Source organism: Elaeis guineensis, chromosome 2 (assembly GCF_000442705.2).
Source record: "Elaeis guineensis isolate ETL-2024a chromosome 2, EG11, whole genome shotgun sequence".
Taxonomy (NCBI): Eukaryota; Viridiplantae; Streptophyta; class Magnoliopsida; order Arecales; family Arecaceae; genus Elaeis; species Elaeis guineensis.
In genome coordinates this window covers 89,142,480-89,165,459 of record NC_025994.2, presented here as the reverse complement: position 1 = coordinate 89,165,459, position 22,980 = coordinate 89,142,480, and the positions used below count along the sequence as shown (strand labels likewise).

The following is a 22,980-nucleotide window of genomic DNA, read 5'->3' as shown; positions in this document are numbered from 1 at the left end:
TGGCTTGGAGTGTCACGTCTGCTAGGAGACCGTTTGGGTAGATAACCGGCTTATTAATCAGGTAGGTGGAAAGGTCCGAAGAGACAGGTTGAAAGGATCAAGAGGTCAAAAAATTCCCAAGATATTTCTCAAAAAAAAAAAAAAAAAAGGTTGCTTGGACATCTGATTAAGGCGCTCGTTGGACAATAGATTCACTCTAAAAGATGATTTATATTGTCCTTAATAGTGAGGCAGTTTCTTATAGATATTATTAAATATTTACTCCAAAAAATTAGGAAATCAAATTTTATTTTCTAAACAATATTTTTATTTATTAGAAATTAAAAGTAAAGGACTGATTTATTTTGTAAGAATGCAAAGAGGACCCATGACAGTTCCATTTAAATATCTCTGGAAATACAAAAATATTTTAAATAATTAAAAATATTTTTATAAAATAATAATACTTATATATAATATGTGTATTGCGATCAGTACGATTCATAAGCCTCATAATTTTATCCATAATTTATATAAAAAAAATGATCTCTTTCTATACAAGTCAAAATCTTCGTTGACTCAACCATCATGGGATCAATGATGCCCACTCTTCCATGTCACAACAATGTAAAATTTCAAAACTTCATTTGCATAATACGATATTGATAATAAAATATCTGAAAATATGAGCAACGCATCATGTGACTCCTTTCCTTTCCCTCTTGCTTCTCTTCTCTACATAGGAACCACCTGCAAAAGAATATACTGGATAAACCCCCAGGCCGCAGCCCTTTAACATTCAACAAGTTTCAAATCCGATATTATGAGATTCAAAATCACTAAAACCCGCAAGGAAAGAAGTTCTAAGCATTGGATAGTTGCTGGAAAGTTCAAAAGAAAATGGAGACGGCAAGGAAAATAAAGAAGGAAACATCCGAGTCCTGAGAGTCGTGAATTCGTTTAGACATGCAGAGAGAGAAGTAAGCCTTCATATAGTAATAATTAAAACAACAGGAATGAAAGCTTTACAGTTCAGGTGCAAACTCTAGTGCAAAGAGAAGTGTTTTGCGAAGATCAATAAAAAAAGGCAAATATTTGACAATCCAAGCTTGCAAAGCATACCAGATTCAAAGCAGCCATGTCTCAGTCAAGTATAGAGCTCACCAGCTGAGCCCGATAAATTAGGCCGAACCTGTTCAAAATTTTTCAAGGCTGTAAAAGTGATGGTCGCTACACTACTTTAAAGTAAGCCTGTAATCTGATCACACCATGCAGTCAGCTCTTCTCCCATAAAGGCCAAACATCAGTTGTGCATGAGATTGGTTGAAGATTTTGAACCCCCAAATGCAATATAAGTGTTTTGTGTACAAAAATTTCTTAAAAAGAAAACGTTATACATGACAGAACCATTTCCGAAACAACTCAAAAAGGAACAAGTGATCATTAAGCATAAACATATATCATTGATCTTGTACCTTACAAGATGTATGGCAAGCAATAAAGAATCTGGACAAGATGTGATCATACAAGAAGTATAGCGCTGGGGCAGTTACAGCAGGAGCTATTTTCGTTCACTTTACATACAAAGAAGCAACTGAACAACCCCTTCTCTCCAGGACCAGCAAACACACCCCCCCCCCCCCCCCCGCCCGCCAATCTCCCCCAACCATAATTGAAAGAATTAAAGAATGAACATAAAGAGGCAACCCATTCATATTCTCCAAGAAAGCCTTAATTTCATGTAAGGTGCCTCTAACACTGCAAAACTTGCTGCACCGTGCATCAAGTTCCTATCAGTATCATCTCATATTGCAGCACTGTGGTTTTCCTGCTTGCAGCTTGTCCCACATGCAGATCATCTGCCGAGGGGACTGATAGTGTGCGGTGTAGTAATCATCTATGCAGCCAAACTGGCAAAACTTGAGATTGTGGAGGTATTCGACAGGTCTCGAGTCGTTGAACTTCTCAACCCACATGCCCATGCTCACATCTTCCATTTTAAATAGCTGCAAATATGCACAGTTCCCTTGTCAGAAACCCTGTTGCCAAGTTGTACAATTTCTATATATTTATGCAGTTCAGAAAATTGAAAGTTGCCTTAATGTTGCTAGAAAAATTGGCCATTATAGGAAAAAATCTTTCCCCTTGCAGGATTGACTTGATCTTCATTTGGTTTTGGTGTAGTTTTAGATGGGTCATACAACCTAGCCGTTATGCAAGAAATGAAAACATCTCTTGAAAGAGGGACTGCCAGTTCTGATCCCAAATGGATTCAGCTGATCTCAACCCCTCCAGCAGAAAAGGTTATTCACTCGTGTGCAAGATGGTTCCACCAAATGAACTGTTATTGTATGTCTGAAACAACTATCCTACCAAGGAAGGATAAATGAATGAATAACAAGTTAACAGATCTTACCCTCAATGTGGGCCTCTCAAATTCAGTAACGATAAAGCGGGCAATGTCAGATGATACAACATATCCAGGACCATTAGCATATGGTGGGTAGACTTCCTCCGGCCACTCCTGAAAAAGAAAATGTGAATCATTCAAGAAGCAAAAAATGAATTCATATATGGTTACACTATGAGACAATGTTATCAGCATACTTCATCTATGGCATTGCAGATTATTGTTTTTTAGCACAATTGCATGCTATGAGAGCAGATGATAACTGAACAGTAACATGATGTCATACTAACAAGTTTGCATCAAAAAGTTAACATCTGGAAACCTATGATACCCACTGAATGACATAACCTGTGGTATGTGAATGTATCAAGCTCATCCACAAATGCAGTGTCATTAGATGTTGCAGCAATGAAAAGAATAAAATCTAAAAAGGAAGCTTGAACATTTAGAATATCACCACAAATAGCTAACCAACTTGCTTTCAGAAGCTGAAGTAAGAGATGATAAATGATGAATATCAAATTCCCATGCAAAAGTGGATATATGATGCCTTTTCTTCACACCTATATGCTATCATCCAAAGAAACCAGCAAACTTTAAGAGCAAAACATCATAGTTTAAAGAGAAAACAAAGCTTTTAAAATGCACCACTTTAAGTATATGTAAAACTATTTTGAAGAAAAAGAAAAGAATAAGAACAAACCCGGTGCTAGATATCATGGATGAGGTATCAGAGGATACACCATAACAAGAACCATTGTGTCCAAACAAATCATCTCGAAGACACATATGGTAGACTAAGATTTGTTAGACATGCAGGTCTATCAAGCAAGTCCGGCAATCATATTACCATGGATAATATTATATCAAAATATGCGAGCTCTGAAAATGTAATTTAACCAACGAGTTGTTATATCTACATAACCATGCAAGTACCTAGAAATGGTAGATAAGTACAACAGGATTCTGGAGCCAATGCCATATCTTTCGGCTACCAGTCTATCTTGTTGCACTGCACCACTAGGAGCATATGCCATGCAGTTTAATAATATAAAATGAATCTTTTTATACTTCAAATCCATGGTATCATATGAAGAGTGGGCCTAAAATATAAAAATCATGGGAACCTATTACGCTTTAAACTGCCATGTTATAGTTAATTTTAACTGTAAATCAACCTCAAACAGCCAGCGAATGTCAAAAATGGACACCAGTACAAAGTAACAAATACTGATAAAAATCTCAGCTCGGACAAGATGCACTTAGAAATTCTATTGGTTTAGTCAATAGGTAATCCCATTAAGAGGAAGACTAACGTTTCCTTTGCATGCATAGACATTCAGCCAGCCATCATATATATTCTGCAAAGGCTACATAACCAAATATGATGAGGCAATGCCTGTGCCATACAATGTGAAGCATGGATGTTCAAGCCACACATTGTGATGAAGAAAACATAGAGATGCTTTGCCCATATACAGCACTTGAAAGCAAATGAGGGACATATGCCTAGTAAATCATGAAGAATAAGATGCATTCCACTGGTAGGATCAATCTGGTTACCATACCTAGGTGGCAACAGAACACCATGATCAAATCTTTGCCTTGACATCTCAACAAGCACAAATAACACTAAAAATTGAGATACAGTAATATTTCAAAGAACAAAGGCAGTACAGATCATTCATGCATTAAAAAGGAAGACACCCATGGCAAATGCAGAGAAGGAATGTCATTTGGTGGCCCAAAAGAAAAAGTTAACAAGAACAAGACTTTATATCCACTTCACTTATCCGAAATGCAGAACCTTGTATATGTTTCTAATTTAAAGGAACACGAGGGTCAATGTAGTAAACTTATCAGTAATGCAAAGGCTGGTATATGTTCCTAATGAAGGTCCGTATGGTAAACTTCATAAGTGTAATTTGAGACAAATCGTTCACATAATAACAAGCAGTAGCAAATATATACCTCAACTGTGACAGCCCATTTCCCACTACGTAAGGGCTTGTGGTAGTAATTCATGTTCCCCACATACAGACTTCTATCACCTGGAATTTTTTTCACTTCCTTGAGCACGGAATCAACTCTAACAAATGTATCATCATCGCACTTCATTATATACTTAGCGGAAACTGTGTTAACCTGTTTACAAAACATGGGAAGAGGTTTAACCAATAATTCACTACTAAAAATCTTAAACGAAATTCTGACCACGATAAATGAAGTTCAAAGTTAAGTAGAGTGCACCTTCACTTACCCCATACTCACAGATGGCGATAGTTTTCAAAACAACTAGATCATAGTTATCCATAAAAGGCACTATGACAATGTCCCCAAAGAATTCTGCCTCTTTCTTTAACTCCACATTCACTTCCTTTCTTGCATGCTGCGTGCAATGTTTGCATCAGTTAGAACTACTACACTACAAATGCAACAACTCAGAGCACATTGAAGAAGCTCCGAAAGTTACCAGGGCAACAAAAAACCGAGCTACAACATTTGATGATGGCCTCACTGCAGACATCCATGACTTCCTCACAGCCATTCGCTCAGCAAAATGGTTGGCTGCCGAAAGGATTCCGATGAAAAGTTCAACTGGTTCATCAGGAAGTGGTGGAGCCTGCCACTGAGCAGACATTTCTAGATGCCTTTGTGGTGCAAAATTAGGATGTAATGTGGGCAATGCTGCAGCAAATATGGACTGGACATCGAGATCCCCATTCAAAGACAGGCCAGTTGCATCTTCAAGTACAAATCCCTGCAAAACAAGACCATGAACATTAGCTAAGAACCCACGATTTCACAACTTAGAAGCCAAGTAAGCTTAATTAGAAAGCATCAACTGTAACTCACAGTGTGATGAGGAAACGATGCCACATGTCTCCCATTGACACTGACATGGTAACCTTCCAAACCAGCACCAAGAGTTAGAACGAACAACTTGCCCTCCACAAATGGATATGGCCAATCGATAGAAACTTTCTTGGTCCGACCAATCAAACGGTTCCACCACCACACTGTCTTCGACTCCTCCAACCGATCATTATCATCATCACGGATCCACTTCTCACACTTCACCATCCCATCAACTGCAGAGGCAGTTCCACACATCAAACTCAGGACCCAAACAACTTCATGTAATCAAAACTTGTGTATATTTAGAGTTATTATTTGCAAACATTTATAGCCACCCACCAATTATAGTTCAAAGCCCCTACTTTTCTTTACAACAAAGAAGGATTTTTTTTTTTTCCAAAACTTTGGATGAACGTTCGACTTCAAAAGTTATGATAATTTTGTGCATAAATTTACTTCTAAAAGATGAGGAACTCTGTGGCGTACCAGTCTCCTCATCAGCTCTGGATTTTGCTCCGTCGCACCGTTGGGCCGATCCCCACTGCATGCGGTAGCATGTGTTCTGCTCGATGACAGGCCTCCCACTCCAATCTCCCTTCAACCGGGGGTTGAAGTGGAGAATTCTCGGCGGGTCCTCGCCATCGACGGCCTTGAGCCCCTGGAGCTCCATCATGAACTGCGACACCATGACAGCCCGACCCCCTTCCTTCAGTGCTGATATCTTTGGATCATACTCAGCGTGGGCCGGGCGGGGCCTCGCCACCAGAGTGATGTGGGAGCCCAGCGTCAGGCCACAGGGGAGCACCATCAGCCTTCCCCGCTTTTCGAACTCCGCCCCTGACAGCATGATCGAATGCGGGCAGCTCTCCTCCGCCCGGTTCCCCTCCGGCGCCATTGCTGACGGTGGAGCAGACTTCAGCTCCTCAAAGAGCATTCTTCCGACCTCCCACGCGTCCTTCGCCGCCTTGTCCATTTCCGAGAAGGCCCCGTGGTTAGTGTCGTTGGGTTTCATGAGGACTAGGCCGGAGACGATGGGGGACCGCAGCCGCCGACGGGGGCCGGAGGATGGGGAGAGAATCCGGTAAGGGCGCTTGAAGGGACGGAGGGGGGCGGACTTCGCCTGGGTCTCCTCTTCGCTGCCGAGGTGGCGCGGGCGGGCCATGGCGTCGCCGGGGACGAACCCCGCGGCGCCACCGGGAGGCCCTGGTTGCCGGGCGACGAAGGGGAGCTCGCAAAAAAGAAGGAAAACGAAGTACAGAAGAGCCAGGGCAAGGAGGATACGGAGAAATCTCTGCCGGCTGAAAGAGACGACAGCCTCTAGTCTCCTCATCTTCCCGATGCGTACAAAGGAACGGAGGCAAAAAAAAAAAAAAAAAAGCGATCTTTTAAATCAATCTTATAACTAGATTTGATTGGATTTGAGAAATCGGAACTTGGATTCGACCGACGAACACGAAAAAATACCCAGCCCCAAACCTAAAAGAATCCAAACTAGAAGTTTGGAGTAATGGCAGAAGGGGAGAAGGCCGAGAGGAAGCTAGGAAGCGTAATAGAGGAGGAGAGAAGAAAAACCAGGGGCAAAGAAAAAATAGCCGTTTGGGGTCGGCTTTTTTCGAATATTTAATTGATTGTTTTTTTTTTAAATCCTTGTTTGAAGTGAGTCGTATTATTAGTATTGTTATATTGTTATTCTTATTTGCAACAGCTAGCCTGGAGTGGGAAAGTGGGTGAAAAGAACAAGACAACGCGGAAAAGAAACAGACCACGTGAGATTCGCTGCTGGATACACAACATCAAACTACAAGAACGATCCCACAAAATCCTGCCACGCTACATAGATGACCTCCCCTTTGTTCCACTGCTCTATTGCTCGAAACTTTGCACCCAATCCTCTCCCGGCAAAGTGGTGGAATCCATTACGAAGTTAGGACATCGACGTGATGTTAGCGAACTTTTCTAAGATATCTTTGTGTAAACTTTTTATGTTTTTTTTTGGTAAGAAAACTTTTTATGTTTTTATTATTTGAAAGTTTGTTGTTGAACTGTAAGGTGAGGAAGAAACTTTGACAAAACCGTGTAGACCTGGCTTTCGAAGTCTGAAAGCTAGACTGGAAATTGGGATTGGACCGGGGTCGATGACAGCTTCCTCCATGGTGGGCGGGAATAAGTAGAATATATGAAATAGTTTAATAGATTATAGAGGGAATACAACGCGGCAGAAAGGAGCCAGCTTTTTATTGGGTTGGACTCGTCCGCAATTTTGCCTCGTGGAACTAAAATCTTGTCACACCCCATGCACGGCAGAAAAGAAGGCCCTATGTTTTTTTTTTTAAATAACTGGCAACAAAATTAAAGAAAATTTGTGAAAGAGTACAAACGAGCAATTTTCAAATTTATTCTTCTATCCTATTTATGGAAACTCCCTGAAAAAATAGTTCTTGAAATCATATGTGAAAATAATTTTTCGACTCCAACATACTTATTAATTTCTTGGGTAGAAATGGTGCTTTAGAAAATTGGTAGGTATTTTAAAGGAAAAAAAGTTTATAGATACCTCTCATAATGAAATACTTGATGGATTGAAAAATACATAAATTTATGAGTAGTTAAGTTATATTATTAATATATTTATCATTAGGAGTGAGCAAAAATCAAACCTGAATCAATCAAATTGGTGAAATCGAACAAAACCACAGGTTGGGTTTGGTTTAAAATTTTATTCGATTTGATTTGGTTGATTTTTGACATATAAAAAATAGATTTAGATTGGTTCAAATTTCTCAGTAAATAAAATCGTTCTCAAATCGAATCGAACTAACTTTAATAAAGCGACATCATTTTAATTAGAGTGTTGTTTATATTGGAGTATTAATGTATTAAAAAATAATTTTGAATTTATGGTGTTATTTATCAATTTGATCTTGTATTGATTAGCTTTAAACTCTAAGTGACTTACTTACTGGATTATTTATTTTTTTATAATGTATTGAAGATCTTTATCTTAATCCTTAATGATGGTGTTTATTTAAGAATTTCATTTTATTGAGTGACAATATCTTATATCAATTTAAATTATTTTACTTAATAAATTATCTTGATGGTACTCTTATGTAAAAAGAAAACAAGTCTTTATAGATCACAAAAAAATAATAATAATAATATAAACCGATAAACCAAACCAAATCAGACTGTTTAAATCATATTAGTTTGGTTTGGTTTCAATCTTCTATTAGTCCAGTTTGATTTTTAAAAATATCAAATCGTTTAAGATTGGTTCGGCTTAGATTTGAGCATGAAATCAGTCCAAATCGAACCATGCTCATTCCTATTTGTCATCATGGTCCATCATGGTGCCAGCTAGGACTATATATTGATAATTTGCTAATAGAAATGCATAAACACAAATTGTCATGCAAATTTATCCTTTCTTTTAAGATTTCATTAATACTACCCTCTCCATGCTATCTTTCTATGGTGGAGGTCCGTGCGTCTCTTTTCCATACATTTAACTCTGTAATGAGTAAAGTATTATGGATCTTAATCATCCATTAAATACTCAATTTTAATCAAGTATATGCTTTGCATAAATCAAAACTTAGTTAGAAGTAATGATTTTTTGATTTTGCATGTAGACGCCAAGGTCCTGCCAGTAAAAAATCCCTTGCTATTGTTAAAGCATGGGCACTATATGAAGGTAAGGTAGCTCTCATATCTAACACATAAATTATTATAGCAAATTGGATCACAGTTTGTGAATAGATCCGATGTAGTCTAAGGAAGTTAACAAAATATCATTCTCTCCTTTATAGAAAATCAAATTTACGAAGCTAAAGCAAAATTGAAAAATAATTAGAAGCATATCCTAAAATGTATTTCCATATCTCGTACAGAAAATTTTTGAAAATACCATCTCAAGATACAATCGGTGTCCTCTGCCTACGAGTATGATCATAAAAGAGATTGATGAATTAGATAAAAAGATGTATTGGAGAAAGCTTAAAAAGAAGAAGATCGGCTCTTAAATTGAAGTGTCCAACATTCAGAAATTAAAAACTAATGTCACATCTGTACCATAAACCTCCTCAAACGGTTTAGACAAACTTTTTTCTTATATAAAGGCCTAGAAAAATCTTTCCACTCCAATGAAGATCTCAATCAAGATGAAAAAATACCTCTTGAGAGAAATCCGTTTGGAAAATTTTAAGTTGTCAAATTTAAATTTTCCTCCAACATAACATGCACCCAAAGAGGATACTGTTGTAGCTAACCATGACGGAAATGAGGAAAGAAATATAGACCGTATATAGTTGGCAGTGTATTTTTTGAGCTTGCCCAAATGTCATATATAGATACGTCAGGTGTATGAAATATGAGATGTAATTTGCGGCCTATTTGATCGTTTACTTAATAAAAAAAGGCATTGGAAACTAGAAAGGAAATCCCAAATGAAACACCCCCAACCACATGCAACGTAAATTAATGACGTTAACCCTAAATTGTCTCTATGCGTTTCACCGACCGGGTTTTCTTTTTTTCATTTTGACTTCCATTCTTGCGTCCGAAGCTTTTTGCGTCTGAAGCAAAACCTTTTACCCACTCGTGAATATTATGTGTATGAGGGTACCAAACTACGTTAAGCAAGGTCAATGTCAAGACTTTTTAGTTGACATGCCACTGGATGGGGCCATATAGCCATCAGACCAATTCAAAGTTTGCGACCCTTCAAAGATCTAGAAGTCCTCGTGTCCCACAATTTTAGAATACATATCCTGTTGGAGGTAGACCGGCTCTGATTGCATACAATTTTTATTTGCCTACTGAGAGGGCCAAACGATAGCTTTGTGATTGGTGGAGAAGTCCTGCGAATGGTGACGGAAATATTAGCAAATATGATAAAAATGCTGATGTTCTTATGATGGACCTTCATGACCGTTAGATTTGACTCCTTGGGAGTTGCGGTTTAGCCATGCAGACTGTTCTCCCACTGATTTCATGCAGAATTCAAGAGTACTACCACGACCAGTCCACAATTCATTTGCCCCATATGCGATGCAACTAAAATTTGTCGCATTCTATGCAGGTCAGTGGCAGAAAAGAGGGACCAAGAGCTAAAAATACTTTTCTCTTCAATAACATCTAGGAAAATTGAAAGTAAGTTGATTAAATACAAGAGAGTTGTTTCTTAATCTTCTATTCTGTTTACCTTAGTGTATTATCCAGTTAAATTTTCTTTTTCACACTTTGTTATAAATATATGGGTTTTACTTAAATACCACTTCAGAAATTGGTAGGCATCGAAAGAAATTACGGTTATCTCTATATATATGAACATACTTGTGAACCCAAATATAGGACAAATCTACCAACAACTAATTTATAATATTCACTTATTTATCATCGTGGTATCAGCTAGGACCACATCAATTGTCTTCTATATTTATCTTTTTTTTTTTTTTTTTTTTTTGAGATTTCACTAGTATTATTCTCTCCATGATGTCTTTCTGCAGCGGAGGTACTCACCTTTCCTCTCTTTGGTGGAAGATTTGTACTTTCTTCTATTACGCATTTAACTTTATAATTTTTTTTAGTCAAGCACATATATTGCATTTGTCAAAGAGTTCGGGTTCCTTTCTATTCGTGATTGGAGAGAGCTTGTTTATCTATCACTATCATGCATATTTAGCGTACTAGCCGTGATTGAGAAAACTTACGATGTGAACTCGAAATTGTCAGCCTGTGTTACATTGGCCAGGTGTCGTTTCCTGGACTTCCATTGGGAGTCTAAAACCATTGCTCTTGGGCAAAGCCTTTTACCAACAAGTGGAATTGTGCCCACAAGGAATCCAGACTGCATTTAGTCTTTTTTTTTTTTTTTTTTTTTTTTTTTTTCAGGTAAAAAATTGAGCAATATCGGATTACGTTTAACCCCTTTTTGGCCGGAACAAAAATAGGGGCCAAGATTAGCTTTGAGATTGCTGTAGTAGTTTTGAATATGATGAGAAATAATATTAGCAAAAATAAAAAATATATTAGAGTATATTTAAAAGTATCGATGTTTTGCTGGCGGGCCTTCATGCCCACTAGATTATGAGTTATGACTTTTCCAGAGTTCATTCTATCTACGCAAAATAGAATTTTTCAAAATTTTGAAACCGATTCAAGATCCAATCCCTACCAATCAGATCTCAAGTTCGTGTTTGATTGTGATATAAATGAGAAATATCCTCCCAAAATGGAAGATATCCTTTGAAATTCTCGCCGAGCACCAATAAATTCAGACCGAAACTGTGATATGATATTGGTTTATTTCATCAAAATGGTAGAATATATATAAACTGTGGAAGAAATTTGTCCATATTCCCTTTAATTATCATTTTACATTTAACAACCCTATAAATATTTTTAAAAACTGAAAAGTAATTTAACTTTTATGATAAATCCAAACAATCATGAAATTCGTTATGCATTAAAAATAGTATATTCCTTCAACCTATTTTCTGTACCTGTTCCTCAACCAAACACTATAACCTGTTTTATAGAATAGTTCTTTTCCTTCTCCAGTGTGAGCGGCACCACCTAACATGTTCGAGCTTTCGACAAGGGTATCAAAGGCTTTTTTTTGGTAACTGAAAAATTGTTATTTTCTCTACAACAAATTTTGAGCACACCACTCTCAACTAGCAATAATTTAAAATTATAATAATTTTTTATTCATCAGACGACGAATTAATTCTTCATTAAACGTAATGCAGCACAATATTGTTAATTAATTATTGAATCTAGGAGATGAAAAAAGAGGAAGACGTATCGTCCTCCAAGAAGATTGAGACCTTAAGGATAACATACGTGAAGATCTAAGTCAACAAATACTGCATGCAGAAGAACGAGCAAAGGGTGATCACAGATACAGGGTGAAAAACGGCTAAGGCGTCATTGCACGGCAAACGGTAGGGCGTGTGGGGCCGAAGTTGAGTACGTAGCTTTCTAGAACTTGGTTTGAAGCATCACAACAAATAAACTATGTATATAGACTGGAATTTAATATAAAAAAGCCCGTAAAATCAGACGAGTGGGTAGGAGAATGTGAACAACTAAAAATTTTCAAAGGAAAAAAACAAAAAGAGGACAAACAATGGAAGGTTCTGACGTTATCAAATTCGAGAAGAAAAAACTGTAAACCAAAAGTCTACGACATCTGGCAGTAAACCATAGAAAAAGGTAAAGATTACAAAAATTTTGGGTTTCAGATAAGTCATATTCTGTTAGTAATTTGACATAAAGCAGAGAAGAAAGAAAAACATATTGTTTCCAGAATGCTAACTTGGCATTTACCTGATTGAAGTCCAATGAACTACCAGTTTGGCATTAGATGTGTCATGTGTGGGTTGGCGTTAGGTGTATGGCATTACACTTCGGTGCCGCAGATTTGGATTGAAGGAGATTCTACTACCATTATGTCTTAGATCCGTGCAGGTAACTCAAGAAAGGAGATTCTAACTCTTTTTGAAAGATATTCTGTTCTGCCGTGGAAGCATTCTTTGAATTCAAGGCACCCACATCCGCCATGAAGGAAAAAACGGGCAGCAGAATTGATAGAAGCGCAGGTGATCAATGAGGACTTTGTCATGGACAAGCTGACCTTTGTTCCACCTTCCTTGGGAGGTATTTTGCTTTCTGCTTTGTGATGTACTTGGTGCATCATAATATGGATTTTAGTTATCCCAACATTAAATAATAATAATAATATTATTATTATTATTATTTAAAATAAAAAAATAAAAATAAAAACCCAGCTCACCCGCCTACCGTGTCTGGGACATGAGATCACTCATTTATCAAGATCATGGGGAACGGTCAACTTTGACATACAACCAGGTCGTCACCCAAAAAAGGACGCCAGATAAATGTGCCTGATTTACTTCAGAAACTTAGCAGAGGATTTAGAATGATCCTAATGCAGCGAAACAATAGCATTAGTTAGCTGCTCACAAATGAAATGAATGACCTGGATGTTCCAAACTACAAAGGGAAGCTCTGTCTTATTTGCAAGAAAAATGTAGATTCGGCCATAAATTTCAAAAATTCTGTGTTCTATCTGATGTATTGAATCGAGGACTAAAACACGGTGCGGTTTCACAGTATGGCATGCTGGCTTGTGCTGCTGAGAAATTACATTGCAAAATTCCGAGGCAAGAGATGCCATACCGCCCTTCTGTATCTGATGGGTTGTTCATAATTACGGCAACCACCACCAGAGGCATCAGAAGTAACAGGAGCTGTGTTATGTGTTCTTTTACATATACACAGAAGCAGCTGCGTGCCTCTTCCATCACCCACCAACCATCCTCCACCAAAATGAAATAAGAAGAAGAAGAAGAAGAAATAATAAATGAATTTGGAAAGGCATCCTTGAACGAGCCTCATGTCTATCATCATCAGCAAATGTACAAATGCTGCTAGAACTGCAAAATCTTTGCTTCTACTCTGCTATCTCCTATTGTATCATCTCATGTTGCAGCACTGAGGTTTCCCTGTCTGCAACTTGTCCCACAAACACATCATCTGCCTTGGGGACTGGTAGTGCGCCGTGTAGTAATTATCTATGCAGCCAAACTGACAAAACTTGATGTCATGGACATATCCCACAGGTCTTGTCGCGTTGAACTTCTCGACCCACATGCCCATGCTCACATCTTCCATTTTAAACAGCTGCATCATATGCAATCTCTTGTTAAAAGCCTTATCACCGTTATGCATAATAGTAACATTTGCAAAAGCATCCTTGAAGAAACTGGGGGAACTAAACTTGGTGTCAATCAACGCATATGGCAAAAGAAACCAAGATGTTACCACTAGGAAGATATTTTTACTACTCATCGACATAATTCCATTTCCTTTTGTTACTTTCCAAAGGCATACCAAGTAAACCAATTATTGAAACCAGAAAGGTTCTAAAACTTTAAAAGGAAAAAAAAAAAAAAAGAGAGAGAGAGAGAGAGAGAAATCTGTGCCGTGAGTACAGAAACCGACATTCCTAGGCAAGAAGGGACCTTTACTAGATTAAATAGTAAAAAAATCAACAAAACACAGGACGCTTTGTCTCTTGATTTTGATTTCAAATGGGCATCACAAAGGCCATCCCTCAGATGAAAATGTTATTAACACACGTGAAGATTTCGGTTGCAACCAATCTTAGGCCTGTCTAAAAAAATTAACAGGTTCAGAATGTCCAAAGCATAAAAAGATAAAAAATGCTTACCCTTAACTTCTGTTTCTCAAACTCTGACACAATGAAGCTTGCAATATCAGAAGAGACAACATAGCCAGGACCATTTGCATATGGTGGATAATCTTCTTCAGGCCATTCCTGAAAAGGGAGACACCAAAATCTTTCAGAAACAAATCATATGCATTTATCAAGTGGCATCAATGACAAAGATATATAAATTTTTAGAACACAGAGATGTTAGACAAGCACAATTAGACTAGCTGATTACTAGGAACTGGTAGAATGGGCACTTTTGCTTCCAAGAGAAAATGTATAAATTAACAAAAATCACACCACACAGAGGTTCATTCTTCAAGTTGAATCAAATTAGTTTTAGAACAAACCGCAAGGTGTTGCTAAATGGAGCAATCATATTGCAAGGAAAATGGATTAGTTACTGACCAGTAAGATGATGTTGCCACAAAAGGCTGCGAACGTGCGAGAGAAATCTAAGTATTAGATAAGGACATTAATATAATTCAGTTATAGATAACGTAATGTGAATATTTTGATGAAAGATATTCAAAAAAATATATGTTACACTATATGAATACATCATAATTAGCTGAACACTAGCAGCACTGATTTAAAAGTTAAACATCATGGTCCAAGAGAAAATAAAATAAAATAAAATGATGTAGCTTTACATCATAAGCAGAGAAAAATGCTTGTGCTGCTAAGTCCCTAAAGGTAATTACAATATTTTTTATCATCAAAATGAAAGAACAAGTAATAAAAGTACAAACCGAGTTCTAGATATAGGAATAATGAGATTTCACAAAATATATGCTATGTAGGAGTCACATATCAACTCATCTTCTCTTGCAGCTCCTTGGTCAAAAGTATTAACAGCTTTTAGATCCCACAACAGGTTAGAAGTTATAACATTATGGTCCAGGGAAAAAAGGAATGCAAGTTAAAAATCATAAAAAGAACAGTTCCAGTGTTGACAAAAGCAAATATCATGGCAATAATTTTTTACTTTTCAAATCAAAAAATAATATTAAGTTAAAAATAGAACCCAAGTTTTAAAGACTGCATGGATGAGATTTCATAACCCATATGCTATGTAGGGGCAAGATCAACATGAAACTTAACTTTGTCTTTTCAACTTTCAGTTCGAATGAATAAATGGCAAGAAGAGCCTAATTGACTTAAACAATCCATCTAGAGACACTTATTGAATTCTGTTTCATCCACAGGCTGAAATCTCCTGCATGCCACCCCTGTACCAGCCATGAGCCAGTATGTTAGGGGCAGGCAAATGTGTTAGGTAAAGCAAGCCCCTGAAGTGCCAGATCATGCCGTATCCAGGCATATCAATGCATACAGAAATGCATCACAGATGTTCCTACCAGCAACCATCAATACCATAACAATCCTTGATATTCGAATTTTTGGTTTTGGATTCTCTATCTATGACACATCAGTGAATCATTGGAGCCTCCTCTTAGCCTTTAACTTTTTTGACTTATGGAAAAACAAGAATCTTTCTAGGATACGTTATCTGGATATATTTTTAATAAGCTAAGAACGAGGATCCATACAAATAGTAGTACGGAGTTGATTTTTGTGTTATGATTACAGATGGAGGACAAACTACGCCAATATCGCTAAAAGCTAAAAATACAGCTTCAACCATTGTGTGAAACATGCAGTATTGGACACATTCTGACCAACACTTATATTTGTGTTCTAGAAGGTGATGAAGCAATACACAAGTCAAAGTGATAATGGGTCATGAAATACATGAGCATGGTAACACGAGTATTGAGATGCAATAGCCAGATAACTAGAAAATATTTATCAGATTTGTAAGGCCAAGAGCCAGATAGAGAATCTTATCATGTTGGCAATGCTACCTTTTGTCATGCTGTGTGCCCAAATAAAGAAGCTTATGGCCTAATGACTTACAGATTCATGTGACAAATTTATCCTATATGAGTTGTCAATTTGCTCATACACGTGCAGTAGCATACAGATAGACACCGTTCCCCATCTCAACATGTTAGTTTTCAGGGTTTTGCACTGTTTCTAACTTTCTATATCATTATGACAGTGACACCCAAGTCCACATCCACCATAACATAATAATTAGCAAATATATTCATGACTTGATATGACAACATGCACTTTAACATACAAAAACCTAATCGAAGTTGCAAACCCATTTAGTTAAATAAAGTTGTGCATCATGATGACCTGAATATAATGCAGTTAGCAACCCTAATGCTATTATTAACTAGTACTCAAGCAGTGACATGCTGACACACCTTTGGTGAAGTGAATGCTTAGGAGTTGACAACATGTATATTTTTAAACTACTTATACAATGAATTGTTGGTTAAGAATCGATGGTGCTGATCAACCATCTACTCCATTGAGTTTTCAGGGCAAACATGTATTATTTCGAAAATGGAAAAGCATATTCATGAATGTTAAATTGATATTGTTCCAGCGTCAACAAGAAAGGCGCATGACAACAAGGGACGTCGATATCAAGATACTTACACCAGCAGCTAATAATTGTACAAACCATATAATGGCAAGAAATATACATGATATATTGCCTGCTCAATAATTACCTATCCCAATAACAGAACAGGAAAACATTAAACTTTAAGAACCAGATTTTATTTGTCTTTATATTAGCAGTTATGCAGAACTTTTTTATAAACTTATCACGGTGTCTGAAGGATTCTCAGGTAAGCTGATAAATGACAATAGACACAATGGAGAAATTTTGTACAGCTAGTAGGGAACATATACCTCATATGTCACAGCCCACTTCCCTTCTCGCAAAGGCTTGTGGTAGTAATTTATATTTCCCACATACAGGCTTCTGCCACTTGGGACTTTTTTTACTTCATTCATTACCGCATTAACTCTAACAAAGGTGTCATCATCGCACTTCATTATATACTTTGCAGATAGTGCACGAACCTGCATGAGCAAGATAAAAGTTGGAAGAGACCCTTTTTCTATCGGAGAGGGGGCAATTGAGCATCATTGAAGCAACAAAATTTTGATATATAATACATACCCCATACTCACATATGGCAATGGTCTTCAAAACCACAAGATCATAGCTATCCATAAAGGGCACTATAACAATGTCCCCAAAGAACTCTGCCTCTTTCTTCAACTGCATGTTTACTTCCCTTCTTCCATTCTGTCCGGAACAAAGTTTCAATAAACTAATGATTCTAAAGCAGAAACAGAAATGTGAGAAGCATTGCAATAACAGGTCTGAAATTTACCAATGCAACAAAAAATCGAGCCACAACATCTGATGATTTTCTAATGGCAGACATCCATGACTTCCTCACAGCCATACGCTCTGCAAAATGGTTGCCTGCTGAAAGGATGCCAATAAACAGTTCAACAGGATCTTCAGAAAGTGGAAGGGCCCGCCATTCAGTCAACCACTCCAAATGCCTCTGTGGAGCATAACTAGGATGTGATGTAGGCAACGAACCAGCAAATATAGATTGGATGTCAAGGTCCCCGTTCAATGACAGGCCAGTTGCATCTTCAAGAACAAAGCCCTGTGTCCAATAGCATGGACTGTCAAATAACAACTAACGCACTTTGTCAAAGCCAGAAAACATCAAACACCAGGGATTTGAAAGCACAACTTACAGTGCGATAAGGGAAAGAAGTTACATGCCTCCCATCAACATTGACATGATAACCTTCTAAACCAGCACTAAGAGTAAGGACAAACAACTTATCTTCTACAAATGGGTACGGCCAGTCGATCGAAACCTTTTTTGTCCTGCCGATCAAACGGTTTAACCACCAAGTCGTCTTTGACTCCTCTGAACGGTTATCATCATCGCGAATCCATTTTTCACACTTTACCATCCCATCAACTGTAGAGACAGCGACTCAGACTTTACCACTATTTTTATAGGATATATATATATATATATGCATGCCTTTCCATGATCGATGCAGACTTAAAAGACCCCACCTCCTCTAGAAAGGGATCGGTTTATCTTTTTAAAAAAAAAAAACAAAACCAGGGATTTAGTCGAGTAGATTTTTCTTCTCAGGCCAGTCAACCAGATGAGAAAAGTTAATACTGCTAGCAATGACAGTCCCCACATTTGAATTGAAAAATATATAAAGTCGAAAAATAAAAATGGACATTCCAGGATTTGCTTCGTACATATTCCAAGCCACCCTAGAAAATTTCAAAACATAAAATTACCAATCTGTTGGAAGAAAAACAATCACTTCCTTCTTCGAAAAGCAAATATGAAAATCTGTATCGAACAAAGATTTGGATTTTTTGCTAGAAATTAGATGATTGAGTGTGTAAATAAAAGTGGAATTCGGTAATTGGACCCCAAAATTAGCTAAAAGTGAAGGCTTTGCCAACGTACCAGTCTCCTCATCGGCCCTAGACTTCCACCCCTCGCACCGCTGAGCCGCACCCCATTGCATGCGGTAGCAAGTGTTCTGCTCTATCACCGGCTTCCCGCTCCAGTCCCCCTTCAACCGGGGGTTGAAGTGGAGGATCCTCGGCGGGTCCTCGCCGTCGACCGTCTTCAGCCCCTGCAGCTCCATCATGAACTGCGACACCATGATCGGTTGATCCCCTTCCCTCAAAATCGTGATCTTGGGGTCATACTCCGGGTGGGCCTGATACGGCTTCGCCACCAGAGTGATGTGGGACCCCAGCGTCAGCCCGCAGGGGAGCACCATCACCCTGCCGCGCTCCCGGAAATCGGGCCCCGTCAGAACGATCGAATGTGGGCATCTCTCGTCCGTCCGATTCTCCACCGGCGACACCGGCAACGGTAACGAAGGCGCCGACTTTAGCTCAATCAACAGCTTCGACCCGACCTCCCACGCGTCCCTCGCAGACTTGTGCAGCTCCGAGATAGGGCCGCGGCCAGTGGAGTTGAGCTCCGCGAACTTAAGGCCTGAGACGAGAAGGGACCGGTGGCGACGCCGGCGATCGAAGGACGGGCGGGGGCGGATGGGGCCGGAAGGCTGTGGGAGCCGGAAGGGACCCTTGGACGGTCTTGCGGGGGCGGACTTCTCCTCCGTCGCCTCCTCGCTGCCGAGGGGTAGAACACGCGTCATAGCGTCCCCACCGCCGATGACCCCGCCCCCGCCGGCGATCCACCGGGAGAGGAAGGGGAACTCGAAGAAGAAGACAACAGCAACATAGAGGAGCGCCAGGGCGAGGAGGACTTGGAGTGATCGCTGCCGGCTGAGGGAAACCATCACATCCAGCTTCGATCTCCTCATCGTCCCTGCTCCCGCTCCTTCCCCCCGCTAAAAGAATTGGGGATCGGTGGAAGAAATCGAAACCCCCAACCGGTCCCAAATCCTCAACTTAAGTAAATTCCGATCGAAATCGCGGGGAGACGAGACTAGAGATTTCCAAACCCTAACCCTAATTCCCGATTTTTTTCCCCGAAGAAAGAAAGAAGAGAGACGGGGAGTGAGGAACCAAAGAGGAAAGCCAGCCGTTTTAGGTTGGCTTTTATTTTTTTTTTAGTTTCTAATTATTTTTTTATTGAATATATTCGGAAAGGAGGAAAGAACGAAGTAGAGTTTACCAGGGCGCTTGGTGGAAGAAAAGCCATGAGCACAGGCGGCACCGACCGTTGATTCACACTATCTGCTATCCAGCACCGAACAGTATTCTCTTATCAAGCCTCTTCGGCATGGACACGTATACACTGACTACGAATACACAGCCTTTTCTGAGACATTAGGATGGGTCCAACGAACGATGGAGACATTGGGCTTGCAAATTTGAAGTCTACGTAAAGGGCCACAAGAGGCACCTTGGAAGGTCAGTTGTGCCGCAATAAAGAGGAGTTAAGACAAATATAAGGACCGGATGGATCAGATGGAGATGTGAAAAGGACAGGAGAAGAGTCATGGATATTAGGTAGGAGTTGATTAAGTTATAAGATTTAAATAAAATTCAAACGGATGACGAGAAATGGATGTTGAGATGCTCTAATTGACTTATTCTGTTATTTGAGTTTTTATAATTAGTTGATTTGATTAAATAATTAGATGATTAATTATCCAGCAGGGAAATAGACGGCAAGCATGAGATGAGGGAGGTGCATTCGGCCGCCGTAAGTGAATTTTGGGATGCATTGTTTAGGAATGCCATTAAGACGGACACCGTATAATTAATGAAAAAATTATAATTCAAATCTAAACCAAGATTCAATATCATTCGTGAAAATTGAAATCAAAGTCAGATAATTTTTGAAATAGAAAACCTTAATTACTATTGGGAAAGAACTAGAAAATCATAACTAAAATTGAAAAATTGAAGGCTATTTAACTTTTTTATTTATTTAAAATTTTACATATCTTGAGTTATTTTTATGGGATTAGTAATTTGAAAGAGATTTTTGTATTAAATTTGATGTCAAATTTGATTTCGAATCAAAAAATTATCAAAATCATAGTTGAAGTCAAAATCGATCGATTTTTTTAAATTTATTATATTATTTATATTTAATTTTTATTAAAATAATATTTAAAAATAAATTAAATATTTGGATACCCATTCATTTTGATATCTTTAGCTTTATTTTCTAAGAATAATCTAACATGGATCAGGGATAGATCGAATCCACCATATCTTTATCAATTTCATGATTTAAAATTTTACATCCATTTTCAATCCATATCTATTTCATATCTGATCAAATAAAGATATGGATCAGATCGAATATAATAAATATTATAAAATAATTATAATTTTTAAAATATAAATTAAAATTATATTGAATCGGATTCAAAATGAATATATCATTATCCATATCGATTCGAACCTATTTTTAATATTTTCTCTATAATCTATATACAAAACTAGTTAGATCGGATAAAATTTATTTCATTCGGATGGGGTGGATCGAATACCCAATGGATTAACTAAATTTTCATCTCCAACGGGGCTGGATCCTTGCAGACGGTCCCTGGGATTTCCTTGCGTCCGTGTTCTGTGGGCTGGGCGTGCACGAGGTGTAATGATGAGCAGGTGACCAAAACGGCGAATCAAGCCCCCGTTTGAAGTTTCTTTGGAAGGCTGTCAAACTTTTTGTGACCATCGGGGTTGATGGCACTACTTTTGCACCAGGTTTTAAAATAGCCAACGGTCATTTGCCCAGTTTCTTTTTTGATGGAAATTTGATCCTTTTCTTTTCCGCGTTGGTTTGGAAGGGAAAACTCTCTCACAATTTTCTCTTCTTGGACAGGATCCCAACCGATATCTGGGCTTATATCTGCATCAAGCATCTACCTGTACGATACAATTAGTATCTTGACCGATATTTTATGGAACGCTATAAATTAAAATATTTTTTAAAAATTAGCTTAATTTCTAAAATGTTGGTCTTGACGAATCTTATACTTTTTTTTTTTAATCCAAGTTTCTATCTCAATTAAAATAAATTGATATCTCAATCGATGTCAATCACTCACTAATGGCCGCGACTCTAATTAAGCTAAAAAAACCACGCATCTGTAGCAAGACATTCTTGTATGGATGGTGATAATATTAAGTCGTGGAATGCATCTTTTGAATAAGCAAATCCTTTTTTTAGAAACAATTTATTTTTTTACAAAAAAATCTTCTTCTCTTACCAGAGCTACGCTTGATTTAGTAATCTCTTTTGCTAATTTAGTGATCTTAGCATTAGTTTCAGAAAATCTAATAAATAAATACCTTGGATCCAGTAATGCTAATTGGAAAGGTATAAAACTAACGGGTGAACTATCGACTATCCAGTAAGGTACTTTTTGGGGGTACACGTCTGGTCAAATGAAAAGTTCCTTTTCTAGCAAGTGGCACCATGGTATAATATGACTTACAAGAATTAGCATACCATAAAGGATTTGGAGAGTTGCCGAACTACGAATCTTAGGTGCATGTAATTATTTTTTTCCTCACTTATTAGTGCCCCAAACATATTTTCATTCCCCTGCCTAGTATTTCAATACAAACTCCAATCTCGCTACTCACCCAAGAGATCCAACCTACACTTTTGGTTTAGTTGTAGGCAATCAAATGATTTTTTAACCCTTGAATGAAATCACACAATCTTTCAAAAGAAAAGAAGCAAGAATGTGGTACCATGGGACAATGCATTGGTACCAAAGGATTTGATCAACCAAACTATTTGCTTCCCTCATTTGATATGCCTGGCACTAGAATGATCGTGCGGCGGTTTTCCAGCCCTACGCCAAGCTATACATATCTATATTATATCATAATATAATAAAATTTGAAACTTCTATTCAAGACCTTGTCAATATAATTACTGCGTCTGGATATTCTTGGGAATGAACAGTCCAAAAATTGAATTCAAATGCCGATAAAAAGCTTGTCCTTCTTACTTCACTGCTGAGAATTTATTGGTTAGAATGGTTTATATATCTCCATATATATTGTACTATCTCTCTTACCCTAAAG

At 38.0% G+C, this 22,980-nt stretch overlaps 2 protein-coding genes across 4 annotated transcripts; both read right to left on the bottom strand.

The window, feature by feature from the left end:
* Positions 1-1,625: 1,625 nt before the first annotated feature.
* On the bottom strand, positions 1,626-6,746 carry LOC105054366 (hydroxyproline O-galactosyltransferase GALT6). Its single transcript, XM_010935859.4, has 7 exons — positions 5,735-6,746; positions 5,246-5,481; positions 4,863-5,150; positions 4,650-4,778; positions 4,361-4,534; positions 2,396-2,503; positions 1,626-1,985 (listed from the first exon to the last, which is right to left on the bottom strand). The coding sequence occupies exons 1-7, from the start codon at positions 6,576-6,578 to the stop codon at positions 1,779-1,781; spliced, it is 1,986 nt and encodes a 661-aa protein (XP_010934161.2). The 5' UTR covers positions 6,579-6,746; the 3' UTR covers positions 1,626-1,778.
* A 6,571-nt stretch (positions 6,747-13,317) lies between these two features.
* On the bottom strand, positions 13,318-20,097 carry LOC105054377 (hydroxyproline O-galactosyltransferase GALT6). Of its 3 annotated transcripts, none has more exons than XM_073252101.1 (7): positions 18,908-20,096; positions 18,251-18,391; positions 17,777-18,066; positions 17,560-17,688; positions 17,286-17,459; positions 14,508-14,615; positions 13,318-13,957 (listed from the first exon to the last, which is right to left on the bottom strand). In XM_073252101.1, the coding sequence occupies exons 1-7, from the start codon at positions 19,779-19,781 to the stop codon at positions 13,751-13,753; spliced, it is 1,923 nt and encodes a 640-aa protein (XP_073108202.1). In that variant the 5' UTR covers positions 19,782-20,096; the 3' UTR covers positions 13,318-13,750. The 3 variants fall into 3 exon arrangements, with proteins under 3 accessions (XP_073108202.1, XP_010934169.1, XP_073108203.1); XM_010935867.4 differs by having other exon boundaries at positions 17,777-18,064; positions 18,159-18,391; positions 18,908-20,090; XM_073252102.1 differs by lacking the exons at positions 13,318-13,957; positions 14,508-14,615 and adding an exon at positions 14,635-14,944 and having other exon boundaries at positions 17,777-18,064; positions 18,159-18,391; positions 18,908-20,097.
* Between the last annotated feature and the right edge of the window lie 2,883 nt (positions 20,098-22,980).